The 22,890-nt window shown below is 51.4% G+C and overlaps 2 protein-coding genes across 2 annotated transcripts; both read right to left on the reverse strand.

The window, feature by feature from the left end:
- Window positions 1-1,034: 1,034 nt before the first annotated feature.
- Window positions 1,035-10,590, reverse strand: RBP3 (retinol binding protein 3). The gene is made up of 4 exons (XM_070364696.1): window positions 7,543-10,590; window positions 5,117-5,307; window positions 3,009-3,151; window positions 1,035-1,513 (listed from the first exon to the last, which is right to left on the reverse strand). The coding sequence occupies exons 1-4, from the start codon at window positions 10,588-10,590 to the stop codon at window positions 1,035-1,037; spliced, it is 3,861 nt and encodes a 1,286-aa protein (XP_070220797.1).
- A 7,937-nt stretch (window positions 10,591-18,527) lies between these two features.
- Window positions 18,528-22,834, reverse strand: GDF2 (growth differentiation factor 2). The gene is made up of 2 exons (XM_005888666.2): window positions 22,461-22,834; window positions 18,528-19,641 (listed from the first exon to the last, which is right to left on the reverse strand). Exons 1-2 carry the CDS (start codon window positions 22,804-22,806, stop codon window positions 18,692-18,694), a joined length of 1,296 nt encoding a protein of 431 aa, XP_005888728.1. The 5' UTR covers window positions 22,807-22,834; the 3' UTR covers window positions 18,528-18,691.
- Window positions 22,835-22,890: the final 56 nt, after the last annotated feature.

A 22,890-nucleotide genomic window follows, 5' to 3' on the forward strand; every position in this document is an offset into this window, starting at 1 on the left:
GCTGCACTTGGACGAGCTGGGCAGGTTCCCAGACTGCCACCCAGGGCCACTCTCTCCTCTGACAGCAACACTGCATGGTGGGAAGCTTCGTGGCATCAGAGCTCATTTTTGGGTCCGTGGCAGAAGCAGGAGAAGCGGTCATGGGAGAAACATGCAGGAAAGATAGACTTATCGTGTACAATTGGATTGGGAGGGTTTGGGGCAGAGAAGAGAGGATTACTAAGGGACCTGAACTCGTGTTCGCGTGTCTGAGAGCAGCTACCTGGAGGAACACATAGCTTTTCAGCTTGATAGGTGTGTGTTCACTGTGTATCCACTGCCTGTATCAGGCGCCATGCCAGCTGGCAGCAGTAGGAGACGAGCTGAGCAGGACATCCCTGTCCCTGAGAGCAACATCGCGTGATGGGGACAGACGTGGGCCCAGGCAGAGGGAGAGAGGCGCTCTAATGGGAAAGATGCAGGCACAGGGAGGACAGAATGGGGACAGTGTGGAGAAGGAGTGGGCACTCCGCACCCCTGGGCCTGCACTGTGCCACACGGGAGCCGCCCGCTGCAGGTGGCTGCTGTGAGCTGGACCAATGTGACATGTGCTGATGGAAAGGTACAAGCATGGGCCACATACCCGATCTCAAAGACTTGGTGCAAAAGCATCCCAATTCATAGTAATTTTTGTATTGAGTATACACTGAAATGATACTACTGTGAATATAGTGAGTTAAAGTACATCATTCAAATTAATCTTACCTGCTTCTTTGTACTTTTCTTAAATGTGTCTACCAGAAAATGTACATGTGCCTAGCATCTGTGGCTCAAATTATGATGCGATTAGACCGAGATGCTCTAGTTGACAGCGTGAGGACCAGGGGCTGGTGATTAAGAAGCATGGGTGGGGATAGATTTGGACTTCACTTCCCTGCAGGGGATTGACTTTGAAGGGGATGAGCTTCCTGTCCCTAGGTGTTCCAACAGAAAGGATGCTGGCAGTTGGGAAGAGACCAAATGTATGAGCTCCAAGGGCAGCTGCGATTCTAACCCTAACCAGACTGCAGCAGGCCCCTTTTCTGCCCACTGGGGGCCTCAGTCAGGACCTCAGGCCTGACCACCCCTTGGTTGCGGCCCAGAGATCCCGCCCTTCCCTGGCTCTGCCTGTGGTGGCCCTTGCGGCGGCCATGCAGGCGTGGGCTGCGCCTCGCCCTTAGCGGAGTGTGCTGGAGCATCTCCTGGGCTCTGGTAAGGGCGGCCTCTGCAGGAACAGCCACGTCAGGTACCACGCCCACCCCTTCCCATGAGCTGCCGTCTGCAGCCCCCACTGAGCGGGCGGTGGGGATGGTGAGGTACAGGTCAGTGTCATCCACGTGGTAGGTTTGCGGTGGCTGGCAGCCCCCACTGGTCACCTCTCCGATGACCAGTGCTCGGCCCAGCCTCTTCATGATGTAGGTGAATTCCTCTGCGGCGCCAGCAGTCAAAGTGCTGGTCAGAATGACCATACTCTTCTTGGAGCCATAGCGTTCACCTGCAAGATACAAGACCCTTCAAAATAGGGAGTCAAATCCCCATGCTGGGTACTGGTCTTCTCCAGACTGCCTCAACTCAGAGAGAGGAGGGTTGGTTCTGTATCCTCATGTCTGCATGCGATTCACTCCACCTTTCTAAGCCCCAGTTTCTGCATCTATAAAATGAGGATAAGGATGTGTGCCTGATCCTGAGCATGCAAGTGCTTGAGAGTGTTTTTCACCAAGTGATGGGAAAAGGCTTGACTGATTTACCTGAGAGAGGGGCTAACCTGACCAGACTCTTTTCACTCTGGACGCCCAGAAGAGCCAAGTTTGTGATTTAATGGTGACAACCTCTAGGACAGTGATGTCCAATAGGAATGCAACATGAGCTTAAATGCAAGCCACCAATGTCATTTCAAGTTTTCTAGCAACTATGTTAAACAAGTGTAACGGAATTGATAAAATGAAGTTTAACACTGTTTATTAATTATTTATTAATACTAACTCCATGGATCCAAAATATGCTCCTCTCAAAATTTTTAAACAATAAAATTATTGAGATATTTTACATCCTTTTTTTCATAAAATCTTCAAAATCTCGTGTGCACTTAACACTTTACACATTCCAATGCATGCGGGGCATGTGGCTCCCATATTGGACATGGCAATTCCTGGGCTCCATGGTCTGCAGATCTGGTTTTAACTTCCAGTCTTGAATATCTATTTAAATTGAGAATTCATCTGGTCCTGATTTTTATTTACATTTTATAATATTATTGAATGTGTATCTTGGAAGATTGCCCCCAAATGCTTGTGTGATAAGAAAATGCGCAAATGAAAATTGCAGAGCGCTTTTCTGATTAGATGCACAACCTCCGTGGGTTTCCCAGCGCCTTCCTGTCAGATGGGCATCCAGGTTCCTTGGTTTTGCAAGCTAAGCAAGGGAGACAGAGCCAGGCTATCCCCTGGGATGTGAACGGGAGACCCGTGGTTCTGTAAAGCAGAGGGGCTGTACTGCCTCCTCCAGCCTCTGCTCTGGGCCCAGGGCAGGTAACAGAAGGTTCATTAGAGTTATGAACTTTCTTCAGGCAGATGTGCTGGGCAGCTGCTGAGAGTTCAGATAAGGTGGAAAACCACTGGAAACCCATTGGGATTTGGTTATGGGCAGGGGATCCTTCTGGCTCTACATTTGTCTTCCAGACTGATGGTTGTCATGGCAAGAATGGCAGGCATTTTGGTTTTAGACAAACCAGTGTTCAAATTTTGGAACAATCATTAGCTGAGTGACCTTAGACAAGGTAGCTGACTTAGTTAGAACTCATTTTTCTCGTCTAGAAAATGGACATAATGGTAAATGTTTTGCAGGGATTGAAGGTCTCATACACAGAGTGCATGGAATAGGACAGGGGTTTTATATTCTGGCTATGATTACTTTTACCTGAACCCAAACTGTCTTTCCTTGATTTCTCAGGAGCTTCTAGAATAATAGGAAGGAAAGCCTTCTGCACGCACCTTCAAGCTGAGAAAGGGTCCAGAGCTCACTGACAGAGTCGTTGGGCCGGTTGTAGATTTTGTCCAGCAGAATAGGTGGGCCTTCGTCGAAAAAGTAGGAGCACAGGACAGAGATGGAGGAGGTGGGGCCACCGATGTTGAACCTGAAGGAAGGGAAAAGTGGCCCACTAAGGGGCAGAACCCACAGGGAAGCCCTCGATGCCCCCAGGGGGCCCAAATCCTCGCCCTGTGGACTGTTCTTAATTCCAGGCAGCCTAAGTATGGTGCCCTTTCCTTATCTTACAGAATTCTTTGGTTGGCATTTCCCAGAGTACAAGATTCTTGAGAACAAGGGACTTTGTGGTCAAATTCGTTAAAAAAAATAGTACATAACAGACCCATTCTTTCTGTTCATGTATTAATATGTTATGTGATACATATTGTATGTTATATTAAAGGCTCTGCAAGTCCTGCAGCTTGGAACTTGTTGATAAATTTCCTCAGCTTGCTGACCATGGACTGCTCCCCTGAACTCATGCTGCCTGTGAGTGGAGCACATTTTGAGAACACTATCTTCCCAGGTTCACGCTTACTAATTTCACAGTCCCCACTGGGCATCTTAGCTGAGATGTCCTAACGGCATTTAGTGTGGTGGAGTCTGTCCCTAACTGGTGGAGTGTTCAGAGCTGTGGGACTGCACCGTGGAGCCTGTGGTCATTCCAGGCCATTTGTATATGTCCCACTGTGTGACTTCTCTGGCCCCTGTCTCCTTATCTGTGAAACAAGGAGTCCAGCAAGGAATGCCAACAACTGCGTTGGCAGTGTATTAGCAATCTCTTCTGGTTGATGGTCTAGGATGGCCTGGATGGGCTCAGGGCCCATGACTTCAGCATCTGAACCTCCAAACTGTGGCTTGGAAGGATCTTTAAGCAAAGCACACCTGTGGGATGGGTCTCCTCTGTAAAAAAAAAAAAAAAAAAAATGTGGACTATACTGTTAAGCTGGTGAAGGACGGGAGGCTTGGCATGCTGCAGTCTATGGGGTGGCAAAGAGTCAGATACGACTGAGCGACTGAACAACAAGTACAGTTAAGCAGAAAGAGATTTAGCATGAGGGTCATTTGGATGTTCAATAGAGCGTTTGAAGAATAAAGTCATTAGAGACGCCGCAAGTTCTGACATACCCAAACCCAAGCCCTGGGAGTTTCTCTTCCAGGGAGGAGAACCCACCTCTGTGATCCAGCGCCACCTAGTGACAATTAAGAATCACAACAGTATTGCAAGCCAGCACCCAGCGTTCTCTCTCAGTCAATCCAGCAGCTGGGGGTGGAGGCAGGGTCCATTTCCCCCGGGGAGCAGGCTTCCCTCCTCCCAGTGCGCGTGGAAGGTGCCTGATGGTCCTTGGAGTGAGGAGAGGGCTGGCCACTACACACGGGCATTCTTCTGCCCATTACCCTCCTAACTCCCTTCCCCCAGCTCTGGGAAGGAAACTCGCCTTGTGTGAGGCATACCTTCACAGAAGCAGATGGGAGGTCTAGCTGAAAGCATCCCCTCAGCAATAATTTTGTGATGTAAAGAGTTCTTTTTGCAGCAATAGTGGCTGAACTGTAATATTCTGACTGGGCCATTGGCTTTATGATTCTCATGACCAGGGTTGTCCTGCGCTGATTTTGTAAGATATGAGACCCAAGCATAGGAGGAGGCCTAGCTCTCCCAAACATGGCTGATCATCAGAGTCACTTGGATGATGCTTGTCAAATATACTAGTCACTGGATCTCACCCCTGGGGCTTTGGATTCGCAGGGATTTGGATTCAGAAGGACCCTGGACTCAGTGTTTTTAAGGTCACCCTTCCCCTCTCTCCTCACTTAATCCTATGACCAGGGACATTTGGGGACCACCAGACTGGCCCAGCGCTTCTCAGCCTAGAATGCACATTGAGGCCATGTGAGCTTAAAACCCACCGGTGGTGGAGCCCCATCCGGCCAATTACACCAGAACCCCGGGCTAGCAGGCCAGAGCCCCGACAGCCGGGTGCTCCCCTTGGTCCCGTCCTGTGTCCCAGAGTCCTTTCTTCCCTACCATGCACATGGCTTTGACCGTCTACAGCAGCTGCTCAGGCCCACTGACCTCATGTCGACAATCAGAGCATCCGTGTGTACAATCTTCTTCCAGACGTGCTCCACCAGCAGCTCGGAGACCTGGGTGAGCAGCTCACAGTCCCCAAACATGTCAAACCTCAGGTAGCCAACATTGCCCTCCAGCACGTTAGTGTGGAAGGAGAACTTGATCAGGTCTTCAAAGACTTCAGGGGAAGGGATCTGAAAGAGTGGGAGGTCAGCTCCATGTCAGGAAAGGAAAGATTTGAAAGCTCACTTGTTTTTTAGGGCTTTGATTACTTTATTTCTTTATTTCATTACTGATCATGGTACTTAAATGGACAACCACCTCTGCTAAAGAAGAAAGTCCACATCCAGCTCTTCCATGGCTGTGGTTCCCTGTTCTGCCAAGCCCCGCCCGGCATCTACTCCCTGTCACTTCTGCAGATACAGTGAAAGCTCAGATTTGAAAGTGGGTGCCATGGAATTCCTTTACATCGTGAAAAATGTTGATGGCACGGGAAGGGAGCTAACATTTTGTAAGGAAGGAGTGGGTGCCAGGGCCTTTCCTGATGGTACCTGGAAAGTTAAATGGGTAGTGGGCCTGGGGCGTGAATCCCATGTGTGATCAGCAGCCTCCTTACAGGGAATGCTCACGGGTGCCAACTCCTCAACCTGGCATCTGAGTTGAGAGACCCAGGCCCAGTCTCCACTCTGACTTCCCTGAGCTCCCCAGATACTTTTTGTCTGAGTTCATCACTCCCTCCCTATCTGAGGCAGGAAGGGAAGGCATGAGCTACAGGGCTCCTGAGTCTTGACCGGGGATGTGGACCTGGGCTGAGCGCAGTGTGGAAGTTGCTGTAGAGAAGACACTATTATCCTCATCTTTTAAATTTAAAAAAAAAAAAAACGAAGCACAGAGTGATTAAGGAACTTGCTCGGGCTCATATAGCCAGCAAGTGGTAGAGCCAGGACCCGAATCCATACAAGGTGACTCCAGCCCAGGAGCACCCCTGCTGACTTCAGGACCCCTGCCTTCCAGACCTTGAGCTCTCCTCAGTCACAAGTTCTCTGGCTGCAGGCCACTGTCCCGTGTGCTCCTCCAGGCCTCAGTGCCCCGTTTGGTAAAATGAGATGACAATTCAGTCGTAGATGCTTTTGGTGCCTCAGCCCTCTGATTTCAGCCACAGCCGACAGGGCCCTGCCTCTGGGCACCCTTGTCTTTTTCTACTTCAAGATCTTCTCCAAGCTGCTCCAGAACCTGAGCGAGTTCTTGTTTGGGGGTGACTTTCAGCTAACAGAGGATGGAACTACTGAGTTCTATCTGCAGAGGGACAGCTCCAGGAGGCACTCTTCACACTTGTCAGGGTGCTATTGGACTCTTCAGAAACAACAGCCTCAATAATGGACTCACCAATTGGGCTCCATCCAATTCACCCTGCTCCCTCACTCCAGCTTCAGCAAACATCTCCCACACCAACTGCCCGCACGCAAGCCCCTGTCTCAGGTCCTGCCTTCAAAGGAACCAGGACAAATGCTCCCTGCTTAAGTGTTGTGGCCATGCAGTGAAATAGTAGATGATAAAGGCTGTGGAGAGGTGTTGTAAAGCTGTTTTGATGGAGCTCTTTGTTGACAGGAGAGCTTGCTGAGGCTTGCGGCGTACTTTGGCCCCTGATCTGCAGAATTTTTCTCTCATCCACCCTGCAGCAAACCTCCTTAGCCTTGATTTACCCAGATCTGCAATGCTGACATCAAATATTTTGACCACACAGCTTCACTCAGAATTTCCCATTCTGTTGGCCCTTGTATCTAGGTGCACACTCAACCCAGCATGACACCTTTGGGAGACAGTACTTGGCATTGGGGGAGGGGAGAAGGCAGTCAGTGCCCCACCAAGGCAGCCTCACCTCGGGAGTTGTCTAGGCTGGGCACCAGCACCCCTGGGCCTGTCCCAAGGCTCCATGTTCTAGCTCCAAGGCAAATGTGAGGCCAGGGCCACTCCCTGATTCCCTGTCTCCATCCCCCCGGCTCATTCACAAAAACTGCAATTCCCCCAAGGCAGACAGGTGACGTAGATGGACACAAACCCCACATTTCCAGGAGAGGAACTCATGGGGACCTCATGTGACTTAGCAACCTCTTTCTCTAACACCAACAAAGAGAAATTCTGCAAACTCTTGCTTTCTACCCGGACAAGAATGAAGTTCCTTCTGTACTAGCATTTTTCAACCTGAGCTTCTGTGGGTACTGATGTTCTACAGAGGTAGTCAGGGACCTCATGGGCACGAGGAGTGGAGGACAGGGTCAGAGAGAGGAAAAGATTTGACTGGTGAAACTTTAACATGAAAACAAGTCTGGAAGCCATTGCCTTGAACCCTGCACAGAGCCCTGGATGTGTGGACAGTCGATTGACTTCCTCATGGGACCATGTGGGACCAACTTTCCCTTGTGACTCACCTGCATGGGTACAATGCCAGGAATGCGGTCTTTGGCATCCTCAGGTATATGAGCTGTCTTCAGGTGCGGGTCCCCGGACAGCACCTGCAGGTCGGCTTGCAGCAGCTCGGCGAGGGCGGCTTCTGAGGTCACCCTGGCATAGCGGCTCTGCAGACCACTCAGTTCGGCTGCCATCTTGACTCCCAGCTCAGGGGAGGCGTAGTTATCCGCTACGAGCTTCCCAGCTGTCTGCAGCACAGTGGGCACCTTGGCACGCAGGGTCACTATGTCCCGGGCTGTGGAGAGGGCCACGCTCATGGGCACAGTGATGTCCGGCTCCACCCCAGCCAGATCCCAGGCCTCGCCGGTGCTGGCACTCATGGCCATCTGCGTGGGCATGGAGGCATATAAGGCGCTGCTGCCCACCTGGTAGATTCCCACGGAGAGTGCCCCTCCGGCCGTGGGCTCCCCGATGATGGTGGCTCGCTGCAGATCCTGCATGGTGTGAGCGAAAGCCTCAGCTGCTGAACCGCTGGTGTGGCTCACCAGAACGTAGAGGTCCTTGTGGGAGCCGTAGCGCTGGCCTGTAACGTGGGGCAGGGTCCATACCTCTGTGACCCTTGACGTGGCCCTGTCAAAGACAGAGTAGAGGTGCCGGCGGGGCTCTGCCTCGAAGAAGTAGGAGCAGAGCAGAGGCACGGCTGTGGAGTAGCTGCCGGGGTTGTAGCGCAGGTCGACCACCAGCGCGGCCGTGTCCACCAGCTTCTGCCACACCAGCTGCACCAGCTGTGGCCCGACGGCCTTCACCGTCTCCAGCTCAGCCATGGCGTCGAAACGCAGGTAGCCCAGCTGGCCGGGCAGCACCTCAGTCTTGAACAGGGCCTCGATGAGATAGGACAGCTCCTCCGGGGAGGGGACGACGGGAGGCGGTGGGGGCGCCTCCTCAGCCACCATTTCACCGGGGCTGTGGAACACCAGCAGACGGTGGTCCCCAGACATCTCCTGCAGGTCGGCTGTAAGCTGGGAAGCCAGCGACTCCAGGTCCACCGCGGTGCGGTAGGCCCCCTGGGCCAGCTTGGCTCGCAGCAGGGCACCCATCTGCCCCACGACCTCTGGCCGAGCATAGTGGGCCTCCAGCAGGCGCCCCGTGCCTTCCACCAACTCCCCCAAGCTTCGGTGGAACTCCAGCACCTCCTGGGCTCTGTCTAGGGCTTCCTCGGCCAGCACGATGGCATCGGGGACCACACCGCCCCCCAGCCAGCACTCGCCATGGTTGTCGATGAAGGTGAGCACAGGCACCGTGAGCGCCAGGCCGCCCTCGGGCGTCTCCAGCAGGGATACTGTGTGTGTGTGCAGCAGGCTGCCCGCGGTGATCTCGCCAACCAGCGTGGCCCAGCCCAGTGACTGCATGAGGAAGGCCAGCTCCTCGGCCGCGGTGGCGGTGCGGTGGCTAGTGAGCAGGTACACGCCACGCTGGGTGCCGTAGGGCCGGCCCAGCAGCTCCGTCTGGCTGAAGTGCTCGCGTGTGACGTTGGTGCGCCGGTCGTAGGTGGAGAAGAGGCGCACGGGGCTGGCGTCAGGGCTCTGGAAGTAGGAGAGCAGCAGGGGCACCGCGGAGGACGGCCCCCCGGGGTTCTGCCGCAGGTCCATGATGAGGTGCTCCGTGTCCTGCAGGGGCTCCCACACCTGGTGCAGGATGTACGGGCCCAGCACCTCCAGGACAGAGGCATCAGCGAAACTGTCGAAGCGCAGGTAGCCCACGTTGCCCGGCAGCACAGAAACCTGGAACACGGAGTCCACCAGAGCCCGCCGAACAGCCTCGTCCTCGGGCACTTCCGGGACCGCCTCTGGAGGTTCTTCAGCTTCTTCCTCAGGCCCAGAAGAGGCTTCTTTGGGTCTGACCACCTGCACCTGGAGCCTGGGGTCCTCAGACACAGCCTGCAGGCCAGCATTGAGCTTAGTGACCAGATCGTCCTCGGAGACCACCGAGGACAGGTCCATGGCGGCCAGGTGGCTCAGCAGGGCGGGCACACGGTCCACCAGCGTGTAGTACTCGCGCAGCGCCTCCTGAAGGCGCTGAATGACTCCTGGCAGGGCCCTGCGCAGCATGAGAACGGCCAGGGCTTTCTCCAGGGCCTGCTCGGCCGGTGTCCCCACACAGGGCAGCACCCCACTGCCCTCCCACGTCTGGCTGCCCTCACCCAGGGGCCCCAGGGATCTGGACACAGGCACAGTGAGAAAGAAGTCGGACTGGCCTACCCTCAGCTTCTGGAGGTTCAGAGCCCCCCCAACAGTCCGCTCGCCCACCACAATGGCCCTGCGCATCTGTTTGAGGATGTAAGCGATGTCCTCAGCCACGCCCCCCGTGCGGCTGCTGGTGAGGACCACCACATCCTTGTCCGCACTGTACTTCTCTCCCAGGGCTTCAGGCAGGGTCCAGATCTCAGTGGTTGTGTTGGAGGGGCGGTCGTAGACGGTGTCCACGTGCGAGACTGTGCTCCCCGGGTGCAGGTAGGAGATGACATAGGGGATGCCAGACACGTGTCCCCCAGTGCAGTGCCGGAGGTCCAGCACCAAGGCGGACGTGTTCATGAGCTTCCTCCAGACGTTGGCCACCAGGAAGCTCCTCAGCTTGCTCATCACCTCCTGGCCCGGGATGTCGTCCACCCGCAGGTAGCCCACATTGCCTTCCAGAATCTCATGGCGAAGGCCATCCTGCAGCCCTGCGATGATTTCCTCTAGTGTGAGGTTCGTGACTGCTGGAGCTCGCGGAGGGGCCTCGAGGGTGCTGGGCTCATAGGAGATGACCAGGCGAGGGTCATTCAAGGAGCTCTGCACCCCAGCTGTCAACACATGGGCCAGAGTCTGAGGGTCTGAGATAGACAGAATCTCCTGACTTTTGATGGCCTGCTCGATGGCTCCCTGCATCCCCATCAGGTTCTCTGGGAAGCAGTAGTTATCCAAGAGGACCTGGGCCATCTCCAGCACCAGGCTTGGCTGGAAGAGGTGTGCGGGACCAGTCAGGCCGCAGAGCAGCATGGGCAGGAGCAGGGCCCATTTTCTCACCATGGGGATCTGGAAGGAGGGCTGGCTCCTGCACAGAAGCTCTCTTGACACCGTGCGAAGGCAACAGCCACTCCCCTGCGCAGCTGCCTTTCTCGCTCGTCCTTCTCAGCTGGCGGACAGAAGGTCTGGGGCTAAACTCAGGAGTTGGGGTGTAGCTCCCAGCCCCGATAAGCCTTTAATCCTATTTAATTCAAGCTCATAAGCCCTGGGGACTGGGGAGAAGGGGCGGAAGTGGCTTGACCCAGAAGGTATGTTGGGGTCTCATCTGGCTGCACCACCTCTGGTAGAATGACATGAATAACTTCCATTTGAATTCCTGCCACGTGCCAGGCTCTGTGCTCCATACTTTATATGCAGATGGTTTTCATCCTGCAAAGGAAAGTTATTAACGTGCAAGTAAATAGCATTTCCCCTCTACACTGGATGACCTGCACCACTGGAATTAGGGAGAACTCACTGGAGATCTGGTTCTGCCACCCTCTGTGGCCTTAGGGAAGTGTCTTACTTATTGTATAGACTAAGTGAGAAAATATGGGTAAGGTGCTTAGCATCAGGCAAGAAGAAAGCACTAAATTACTGATAAGGTTTCCGTGTTAGATAGTCTATTTTGTAGCTGAATAAACAGAGTTCAGTAGCTCTCAGAAGCCCACCGTCCTAGTTGTGAGGGGGATGTGACAGCCAGAAGAAACCAGTAGGGCCATAGTCACTCAGATCATGCCGAGGTTGAGTCTAAGCTTCCATCTGCCTCACAGCTTGAAGTTATTCCCTTCCATAGGGAACTGAAATGGTGCCCATGGCAGCTTTCATGTGACGGGAATGAAATGTCCGGACTTCACCACGGGGCATGGGGAATGGGATTGGTGATTCCAGGGCAGGAGAAGTTAGCTCTGAGATATAACAAGTATCCATTCTCCTGACTAGAGAAGACTCCCCTCCTGGTTGAGTGCCCAGCCCACAACCCTCTGCTTGCAAGGAGAATTGAGTTGGAGGACTTGGGTCTCTGAGGTCCAGGCCCCACAGGTATCCAAATCATTAGTCCCCAGTAAATAGCTGGACTTCTGCTCCTTTGCATAGAAGTGACATGGGTCCATCTTCTGACTGACTTATCACAGATTTCCCAGAATACGTACTACAGAGCCTAGACCCTGGAACCCCTGCTTTATGTCCCCATCCCTCTGGGCGTAGGCATTTCCTTCACGTAACAGTCTGGATGATTATGGCTCAGAGTGTGGGCCACATAGCCAAGGAGAGTTGCCAGGCTCCACTCTCTTCCCTTAGCCCCGTTACCGCCAGGGTACCCTCCTGAGACCAGGCACGTATGTGCTTCAGCAGGCAGCCGGAGGAGGTGGTCTTGGGGCTGGGGGCCCTTCTCAGCACACTTGAAAGCCACAATCCTCTCTCTGGAAATCATTATCTGAGGATGTTTACCCAGTGGTTGATGAAGGCCAAAGAGGTCAATTAGCTAAACAAACATATTCTTAGCTCATGAGGATTTGTTTAATGCCCAAGTGACATATGGTCACATCACTCCACCATTTGCAGCCAATCAAGTGAGACTGATTTATTATAATAATAAGGCCTCCTTAGTCCCCACTGGGGAGGCTGAGCCCTCTGCTCCACCTCCACCTGGGGAATCACAACTCAGCCTCCTCCTCTGAGGACACTTTTCTATCATTGCTTGAGCCCAGGCAGAGCCTCTGGACTAGGAAAGGTGGGGATGGTGAGCAGAAATAAGAACCTCTTTGGAGAAAATGTTTCCCCTTAGTTCTTATTAAAATGAAGTCTTAGAATGGGATACCTGGAGCTGGTGCTGGGCTTTGATTCGTGCAGATGGCCCAGAGCCTCAGGGAGGATGTAGAAGCAGGGCAGGGTCTGTGGCAAGTCCCTGAAGTGCTGAGTCAGTGCCTGCGAGGGGACATGATGTGTCGTCCGTGGATGTGGCCTGAAGCCAGTGGGATAATTCTGTCCCCAGAACTCTCCAAGAGGAAGGGATGTCCCGGCCCCCAGATAAGGGGGATACAAGCAGGTGGCAGTGGGCTAAGGTGAGCATGTGGGAGCCAGGAGGATCTTCCCATCCAGCCCCTCCCAGCGTTTGGCCCCAGGGCTACAGAGAGTCCTGGAGGTGATCTCCGGGGCTGTGTTTGGAATTGGGATGGTTATAAGCCTCTGCCTCCCCCTCACTTGTACAGCACCCATGTGAGCAGAAGGGTCAGGAGTTATCCCCAAACCCTACTGCTTTCTAAAGTATAGACCCCGATTAGGTGACCTGACTGGTTTTTGCCCTAGTTTCCTCGAAAGGGAAATAAGATAAGAAAAGACTCACAGCATTGTTGAGTGCTGACAGTGTCAGCATGTGTAACAAAGGAGTCCAGGGGGCTGTTCTTTGTCTTGTTATTGATCAAGTAAGAATTATTTTGGTGATTCTAAATGTCTTTGCCTGATGTATGTGTTGCAAATTTTCCTCCTAGTCTGTGGCTTGCCTTTTCATGACCTTAACGGTGCCTTTTGAAGATTAAAAGATTTTTGATAGATCCCAATTTATCGATTTTTTCTTTTATGATTCCTACCCTTGGTGCCATATTTAAGAAATCCTTGCTTATTCCAAGGTCACCAGTTTTTCTTCAGTATTTTCTAGAAGTTTTAACCTTTATAATCCTTTTTGAATTAATATTTAGGTAGAGTATGTTAATTTTATTGTATGAGGAAGGGGTCAAGATTTATTTTTTTTCCATGTTGATATCTAGTTGATCCAACACTAGTTGTTGAAAAACCTTTCCTGTTCCATTGAATTCCCTTGGCATTAGGTCAAAAAGTGATTAACCACGTGTGTGCGGGTCTATTTCTGTCCTCTCTGCTCTGTGGTATTCAGTTGCTTGTCTTTTTCACCAGTGCCCACTATCTTGGTTACTATATGTCTTGAAATCACGTGCTGTAAACCCTGTAACTTTGTTATTGTTCATCAAAATTATTTTGGTTATTCTAGTTCCATTGATTACCCATATAAATTTTAGATTCTGATTTTTTTTTTTTTTAAAGAATCAGACAGTTGATCTGAATTGAATTGAAGCTATAAATCAGTAGGGGGAACAATTGACATCTTATCAAAACTGAGACTTCCCGTCTATGAAAATGGTATATATCCATTTAGGAGAACTGAGATTAGGAAAACTCTCTTATATTCCTAGTATTTCAAGAATTAAAAAAATAATGAACAGATGTTAAATATTGTCAGATGCATCTGTTAAGATGACCGTGTTTTTCCTTTTTTAGTTTGTTAACACTGAACAAACCAGTGGTTTGCTGAGGACACTGATTGGTTTTCTAGTATTTAACCAACCTTGTGTTTGTGAGATAAGCCTCCGTTGGTCATGATGTGTTATTGTGTTATATGCTGTTGAATTCAATTCTGGAGGATTTTTGCACGTTCATGAAGAATCTCCGTATGTAGCCCTTTTTATTTGGCTTTGGTTTCTAGGCAAAGCTGACCTTATTAAATGAGTTGAAAAACATGTCTATTTCCTAATTTTTCTACTTTATGGAACAGTTCATGTAGTATTGGTATTATTTTAAGTAATTAAGGCTCTAAGAAGTACTTCTCTAGATAAGGAAGGAGGGCTGGTTCTGTTTATTCCTTATCCCTACTTCCCAACAGAGCATTCTCACAGTTTTGTGCCATGACAGGAAAACTATAACTGAAGTCCCAGAATAAATAATCACTCCAGCTGTTAATCACTCGCATAAGAAGTGTTCACTGCCTCCAAACAACATTGTTTGCCTGATGGGAAGGCAGAAGAGAACTAAGTAACTATGGGCACAGCTCCCATTGTAACCTCCAGGGGGTGCTGTGTGTCAGGCTATGAGCCTGGCGGCGCCAGGTGCGGTGGGGGAGGTGATTTGAACTGGAATTAGTTCGGAGGTGTGTGTAGGGGGGGTGGGAGGGGAAGCTTCTCAGAGTGACCAAGGTCCTAAGAGCAGTGGGAATATCACCCACACGCTTTCTCTGCAGGCAGGGAAGCTCTATGAAGCAAGGCTGTCTAGCCTCTTCCCTGCATCAAATATTTTCTGCGCAGTGCAGGCAGAAATTCAAGTTTATAGACAGTGAGAGTAAGTTGTGGCCAGAACCCGCCTAGAAACTGTGCAGGGCCTAAAGAGGTTCTGGGAATGAATGCTTTTCTTTCTTTCTTGTTTTTCACAAATAAATAAGATTTATTTTAAATTAAATCCGGAGAGAGTTTGTGCCTAAGCAGTCATTGTTACCAGAGAGATAAAACCGTAAGAGTAGTAACCAAGGGTCAAGTGGATTTCTTGCTGCCCTCAGTCGGCGAGGCCTTGTGCAGTATTTGTTCATGATGATGCCTTGACTCATAGGTCTTACTCACATCCTGCTTCTAAGACAAATTCTCCTAAACCACTCTTTCTGCTGTTTTATGGGTAAGGATGCTGGGGCTTGGCGGGATAATAGGACTTGCCCAGAATTACAAAGCTGAGGAGCAGTGGATTGACTGAAGGCAGGGAGGATACTGTCATCCTCTGAAGATTCTGCACACACCTACCTGGGCTTTGGTCCCTGACTATGTGTCATAATCCTAGGCGTGGACTTGTGGTGGGAGGTGGGGGGTAGGAACATGATCAAGGCCTAGATTCCCTCTGGCTTTAGTAACTCCAACAACGTCACGTCTCCATAACTCCAGGGCAGTCTGCTGGATGCTTGGGTGAAGCTTGGACCCAGCAGGGGGATCACCATCCCCTATTCCATGGGAATCCACAGGATAAGATGGGATGACATAGATGAATGGGGACGATGAATGGAACATAGCCTTGGAAATCTAAGAGCAGATACACCTGGCAGGCCTGGGAACAGGTTGCAGGGCACACCTTGGAGGGCTTGGGGATCTGCTCAGGTTACTAGGCTCAGCTGTTCCCTGAGCATATCTGTTCCCAAAGAGGGCTGCCTCCTGCCCTCTCCTGTTCATTCCCCTCTCTCTCTCTCTCTCCTCCTATCACCCTCCCAAGCCACTTAGCAAAGACTTCCCTTTCAGCTCTCTCCGGGAAGGCTTGGGAGCTTGCACCTGTCATCTCACAGCCTTAGCAGCTTTCGCTCTCGACGGTGCTCTTTGGCCTGGTCTACCTGTAGTCTGTCCTTCCCAGGACATCTTGCCCGGGGGGGGCCTCACCTTGTGTCTGGAGTCATCAGTACATTGCTGGTGAGCAGGGCCTGCCCTCCAGATGCTGACCTCACTTTCCCTCCATGACTTAACCATTCTTGCATTTTTCTCCTAGGCTCACCAGACATGTCATTACATGCATAAACCCCAATAATGAACAGGTTTCAGGATTTTCTCCATGAGACCCCTGGGTCCAGGCAAATCAAGGAAGAAGAGAGTTGTCTTTGCAGTTCCCAAATATATGGTTACCTTTCAGGTTTGTGTGCCCAGGACCAGAGGACCTCTGGTGTGTGTGCCTGGGAAGGGGACATGCTGGCAGAGGTGACTCTTGCTTCCAACCCAGGTACAGGTAGGAAGGCCAAAGATATTGGCAGAGCATGGGGAAAAATGAAGAGGGGGGATCAAAAAGATAATGAGGAAAGAAATGAAGATTTCAGGGTGAAAGAGAATAATAGAAGGTAACAGAGTAGCGCTAATATTTTTCTAAGCATTATTCAGAAAGAGAAGCAAGACCTCAATAAACTTCTTCTAAGCACTGGGAAGCATTTGCACTTTGGGGGTTGTAAGCAAGGACATAAAGACTCAGTGACCGTTGATGTGACTGTGAACCAGTGAGTGACCTGGTCAGGACGTGAGCCCAGGGTAGGCAATGCCACACCTGGTGTGCTTCCAGCCAACCTGCTGCTCCTAACTGTCCTCCGTTATCGGGCCCTGAGATGTCCCTGACTGTGGATATCACGTGACCTTTCATCCAAACAGGAGCCCTAGTTATATGTGGACTACATGGATTAACCAGGACCATCCCAGGCAAACCAGGGTGATGGTCACTGAGCCAGAGGAAGAGGCTAGTTAAGCAGCATCTGGCAGGAGCATTTCCAGGCAAAGGAAGGACAGTCTGGGCACCAACCTGGATGATCCCTAAGGCACTGGAGGTGGGGCCCTGCATGGCCCCCAGAATGCAAGCGTGATACTGGGGTCTTGAGAGGACCATGGAGCTGACACACTCACTGTCCAGCAGAGACTTCATTCACACATGCCCACCACTCTCTGTGCCCCTCCATTCCACCTCCCCTCTGGGAAAGAAGGGCCTGGAGGGAGGAATGGGCAGGGTGTGGGGCTAGGGGACCACCAGGCCCAGGTCTCACACATAACAAAGGCCACATATTAGACATCTGACTTTATTTCCAAGTGAAATTTTGATGCAGGCACAGAAACACCCTACAGGGACTAAAAGATGTCTGTCATCCATCCTTATGATTGAGCAACACTGTCATACCACGAATTAGTATTTTCTGTAACTCCAGTAATTAAACAATAATGTTTTATTGTGTTTTGGTATTAAAGCTGTTCATTGGTTCCATGTAAACATTTAACACAAGCCATTAAAAAAATAATCTGGGAACTTCAACCAATGGGAACGACCTGGGTCTCTCCAGGCCTTCTTTGGGATCTGCTCTGGCCGGTGATCAGAAGGGCCGTGGAGTGGAATCTTCGCCACTTCCAGACTCTTCCTACTCGACCCCCTTCCATGTGTGACTCTGAGAGTCAGAGGTCCTCTCTTGCGGTCAGTGGGGATGAAGTCTGGTCCCAAGGCCCAAGCCCAGGACCGGGACTGGATGCACATTACTCAAAACAGCCAGTGCATGCAGCCAGAGTCAAATGTGGCCAATAAAGACCTGAGTTCATCAATGGCGGGAGCCCTCACCCAGGAAGACTGGATGTTGTCACCTGAGTACTGGAGTAAAAACAAGGATATTGCAAATACCAAAGCAAGAATGCATTTATTTCAACAAATTCAAATCCAGGTCTCATCATCCATGGAGTCCTTGTGGGACGGGAGCCCATGGATGTGTGATGGTGGTGAGCTGGTCATGCTAAGTAACTGCAGAGACATAGGCCATGGGCTGCCCATCCCTCAGGGTAAACTCAGTGCACCCCCGCCAACCATCTTGCAGTCTGAGTCCACGGCAGCGAGTGGCCCTGTATGAACCACTGGTCACACAGTCTCTGTGCCAGTGGGTCAAAGTTCCTCTGGCCACAGCGTACACTGCAGCCTGAGGGCGTTCGTCCTGCATTTGCTCCATCCTGCAGCTGGTTTAAGGGATAGTTCTGTAACTCAGGGGTATCTTAAAAAGCACTTGGACACTGAATCGACACAGGCACAGAGCAGTCAGAATGTACCCTAGATGCGACAAGTAGCCCAGTCATCCTGCTGGGCACTGGTCGGACTTAGTCCAGTTTGTCCCCCAGTCTCCATTTCCCAAAGTCTAATTGTCTTCAGTTACCAGATGACCTGCTAAACTGCAGCAGGGTACTTGGGGAGTCCTTGGCTTTGGTGACCGACGGACCTGTAGAGATCCCTGGATTGGAATCATGCCATTGACTGTTGCTATTTGGGCTACTTGAGCCCAAGTTTTGGCTCCCATATGTGTGAGTTGGGAGTCATGACGCCCATCTCATGAGTTGTGGGAATAATGTGCAGTGGGTGTGGCACACGGCCCATTCCTTTCCCCTTTATTCACTGTGGTTATTGGAGTCAATCCTGTCCCTCTCACTTGCTTTAATTTCCATTAATCTGTGTGCATCTCCCGTTTAGACTTCTCGGCCTCTTTTTTGCTCAGTTTTCTGCTGACTCTGGATTATTCTTTCTCTTGTCCCCATTTCTTCATCTCCCCTCCCACCCCAGCAACCCTTCCAGGCTTCCCTCTTCTCCCCAAACCCTACTGCCCATTGGCATCCCCTCCCCTGTGGTTCACCCAGTGGCGTGTGCTTGGGGTGGGCCCTGAGAGGGAGAGCAGGTCTTTACCTCCGGGACCTGGTGGCTCCCCTTCCTTCTCCAGATTGGCATGCAGGTGGGCTTGGTCCCTGTCATGCCCAGCGGGACACAGGGCCTGTCACTAAGAGCCCGTCCACCCTGCCTCCCCGCCCGCAGGCCAGCACTACCTACACCCACACTCTGCCACGCTCATCCCTTCATAGTGGTACTTGAGGGTGGGGACCCCCATGTCATCCTTGTAGAGGATGGAGATGGGGCTCAGTTTGGTGGGCACACAGCAGGCCTTGCCCACCTTCATGGGGAACTTGAGATGCACCAGGGTCTTCACAATGGCATGTTTCGTTGGGGTCACATCGTCGGCCAGGGGGAAGAAGCAGCCACCTTTACATTCAAAGGCATCATACTCCTTGGGCGCAATGATCCAGCTGTCCCAGCCGATGTCCTCGAAGTTCACCCGCAGGGAGGTCTTCTGGCAGTGGTTGTTGGCCCCAGTACTCCTCTTCCGTCTGACCAAAGACGATTCCGTGGGCGTGTGGCTTCGCACATCCTCCTCCTCCTCGTCTTTGTTCTCACCTGCCTCCACCACGGTGTTCTTGGACAACTTCCTGAGCACACTCTCCTGCTCATGGCCGATCATCTCTCTGAGCTCCAGCCTGGTCTCCTTAGTCCCATTGCTGCGGTCATTGGAGAAGACGACAAAGAAGGGCAGGTTTTTGGATCCCGGGGGGACACTGATATCCAGCTTGTCACAGCCCTTCCTGTGACTCTCCACCGTCACTTCCAGTTTATTTTTGCTCTTGGTGGAGTCTGCCCGGATCCACCGCTTCACGGCACTGGACACCTCAAAGGTCTCCCAGCCCTCGTCCCGGATGTCCTGAGACACCAGGAAGGTCTTGGTTCCCGCAGGAGCGTCCCAGACCTCAGCTCCATCCAGAACGTCATAAATGACCATGCTTCCTTTCAGCTCGTGAGGGGAGTCCATGTGACTCTGACAGGAGAGGTAGAGTCTGAGCTCGGCCCTGGTGACCTGCTCATGCCTGGGAATGGAGATATTGAAGAGCAAGATGTGCTTCTGGAAAGGGAAGTCTTCTGTGGTGGCTACAGAGACAGCATCTGAAATGCAAATATACAGCCGTCTGCCGGAAGGGTCTGTTTTCACAATACCAAACCTGAGACTCATGGTTTATATGAAAGGGCACTGGGCGTGACACTGTCTATCTCTAACAAGTCTCCCTTTGGTTTCACTCAAGACCTTAATGTAGTAGGGTATTTAAAAGATACATTTGACATCTTCCAAAGAAAAACAAAGGCAGGAGATGTCTTGCATTGAAGCTGACAGCTCCAGCTGTTTACTGAGCATCTACTATGTGCCCACCTTTGCATACTATATTTTACTTTTCTATTCACATTGACCCAAGGAACATGTAATTATTATTACACCTTTACAGATGTGGAGACTTGGATTTAGCGTGTGCAGCTGCCAAAGTGCACATATCCTGTAAAGATCCTCACTTAAAAAAAAAGAAAGAACCAAGTAAACAAAATGGCAAAGCACACGATCAGCCTCAGAGTGCAAATCCTGAGCATCCAGTATTAAAGGAGAGACCCTGGGAGGGGATGGTGGAATTTTGTTACTACAGTGTTAAAAATATCACCTAAATCACATAGAAAATAATTCAGAATGGTAACTTATGAGCAAAATGAAGGTGGTTTTTTTTTTTTTCAGTGTGTGAGGAAAAAATAGATTAATCTCAATGGCTTGGTCATGTTAGACATATGGAGACAGGTATATGTTAGGCAGATATTTAGCCACACAACTGTCTCTCTTCCCACTTCCCTGGCTGACTCTCACTAGCACATCTCTATTATACCACGGCCTGGTCACAGGAGGGAAGACAAGTTGTGTTTCCTGAGCATCTACTATATGCCAACATGAGGGGAGACTGTGTGCTTCATGGAACCTGGCAGCATCTGGCAGCCTAAAATTCCAATCCTTCCTCTCCCTCTTCTAGGCGTATGAACTGGGAGAAGTCCTGAGTCTCTCTGGTCCTCGGTTTCCTCATCTGTAGAATGGGGCTCCATCCTACTACCTTCCCAGGGTTGGTGTGAAGCTTTGACAAGAAGGCACATGAAGCCTACCCAACAGTGCCCCTGGTTCACAGCAGGTGTTCAATCAGTACTTCTATGTCCTCCCCAGAAACTGTGCATCTCCACTTTACCTGTGCCTGCTCCCCTACCCCAAGCTCATGGCCTTTCACACAGCTCTCTGCGCGTCCTCACCCAGCCTGGATGAGCTGTTCAGGTTTCCGTACCATTTGTTAAGCCCACTGTGTCATATGTGGGTAGTCAATGGGATCCATGAGCAGTGCATTAGCTACTGGCTGTGCTCTGCGGCATGCCTTGAAAATTGCCAAGGGACTCTAGATACATCAGGTATCTAGAGAACAAGTGCTCTCTCTGCCTGAGCCACACTCAGGCTGTTTGTGATAATGATCACTACCTCCACAGCAGTACTGGCCACAGGCAGAGCTGGGATCAGATCAGAGCACTTGCTTCTGGGACACAGAATATGCTGGGGGTAGGGGAGCAGGGAGGGGTCTCCGAGATGGCTCCCAACATTGGACTCCCAGACTACAGGATTTGGTGATTAGGGCCAGCCAAAGAAGCTCAGCCTTTCCCTAAAGCAGGGGTTACACACATGTCCCATGGGCGTAGTGTGATGCTGGCAGTATCTATATTACCTGCAGACTGCATGTAAAAAAAATTAAACCCATCTTTTAGAAATAATACAGGTCCACATTAAATCTAGATTTTTGTTTTCCTTTGGGGCTATCAGGGGCCTCCCTGGTGGCTCAGATGATAAAGAATCTGCCTGCGATGCAGGAGTCCTGGGTTCGATCCTTGGGTTGGGAAGATCCTCAGGAGAAGGGCATGGCAACCCACTCCAGTATTCTTGCCTGGAGAAAGCCCATGGACAGAGGAGTCTGGCAGGCTATAGTCCATGGGGTCACAAAGAGTCAGACATGAGTGAGCAAATAAGCACAGCACAGGGGCCACTGGAAATACAGCTTTGCCAGGCACACAGCATGACCACAGCATGTTTTAGCTAGGGCATATGGTCAGGAGTCTGCAGGCCTCAAGCTCAGGAGGGAAGAAGTCCTGTGTGCCTGGTTGGTTAGAGGCTGCAACTGCAGAAAAAGCCTGAGCTGTGCAAACAGGTGGGACTGGGTCAGAATCCAGCTGCTTAATTAATATGTGAACTGGGAAAGTTCCCTCAGGGTCTGCAAGCCTCCGCTCACTGCTCACAAGATCTTGTCACCTACGTGGTGTGAATTAGAGGACATAAGCCCTAAATTGACATTCGTTCTCTTCTAGTCCTACTAAATCAGGGAAATTATTTTATACTTAGAAAATAATTACGTTGTCTTCCAGTGTTTCTCAGAGGAATTTGTCTGAATTTTAAACACCTTTTGATGAGTGACAAAGGCAGTCTTTCAGTGTTTAAAAAGACGCCTGTTAGAGGCTAAATAAGTTGTCTGTGTGTAAGTAGGAAGGAGACAGGATGGGAAGGGAGGGGTAGGGAAGGGATGGAAGAAAGCGAGCAGGCATTCCTTCAGCACCTACTGTGTTAATGTGGTGCTGGGCCCAGAGAGGGAGAATTTTCTAGAGCAGAGCTGTCTGGTAGAACTTTATGCAATGATGGAATTGTTCTACAGTCTCCATTTCCTATAGGGTAGCTAGGCGTGATTGCTGAGCACTTGCACCCAAGCTACTGAAACTAACTAAATTATTAATTTTATTTCATTTAAATTAACCTAAATTGAAACAAAGAGTCCCACGTCTCCAGTGGCCACCATATTGGGCAGCGCAGCCGTGAGCCGACCGCTGAGCCCCCCGCCCCCACCCGGGGCGCCCCGTGGAGCCGACTCTACCTTCCACGCTGAAGCTGCGCACAATGTTTGACGCAGGGGTGGACGTCTTGTCGGTGGTATATCTGTTGTATAGATCGATCATGTACTGCGGTGGCTCGGCTCGGGTTCTGTCCTGAGAAGGGACCCCACTCAGGTTGAGGTTGCGCAGAAAATCCACTTTCATGTTCTCCAGGAACATCCTCAGGTCGAAGGTGACCCCCTCCTGCTCACCGCCGGGCCCCCCTAGCAGGCCGTGGGCATCTGCCCCAGTGGACGGCCGCCCCCGGTTCTCCAGTGGCTTCCCTAGGGCGGAGCAGGCCAGCAGGCAGAGCACAGGCAGGGCCACCCAGAGCGCCCCACGGCCCATCTTGGTATGCTCTCGCCCGGGTCTAGAGACTGCGGCAGCCGCGGTGTGTTAGCGGGTGCTGGGAGGAGCCCGGAAGGAGCCGGC

Source organism: Bos mutus, chromosome 28, assembly GCF_027580195.1.
Source record: "Bos mutus isolate GX-2022 chromosome 28, NWIPB_WYAK_1.1, whole genome shotgun sequence".
Lineage (NCBI taxonomy): Eukaryota > Metazoa > Chordata > Mammalia > Artiodactyla > Bovidae > Bos > Bos mutus.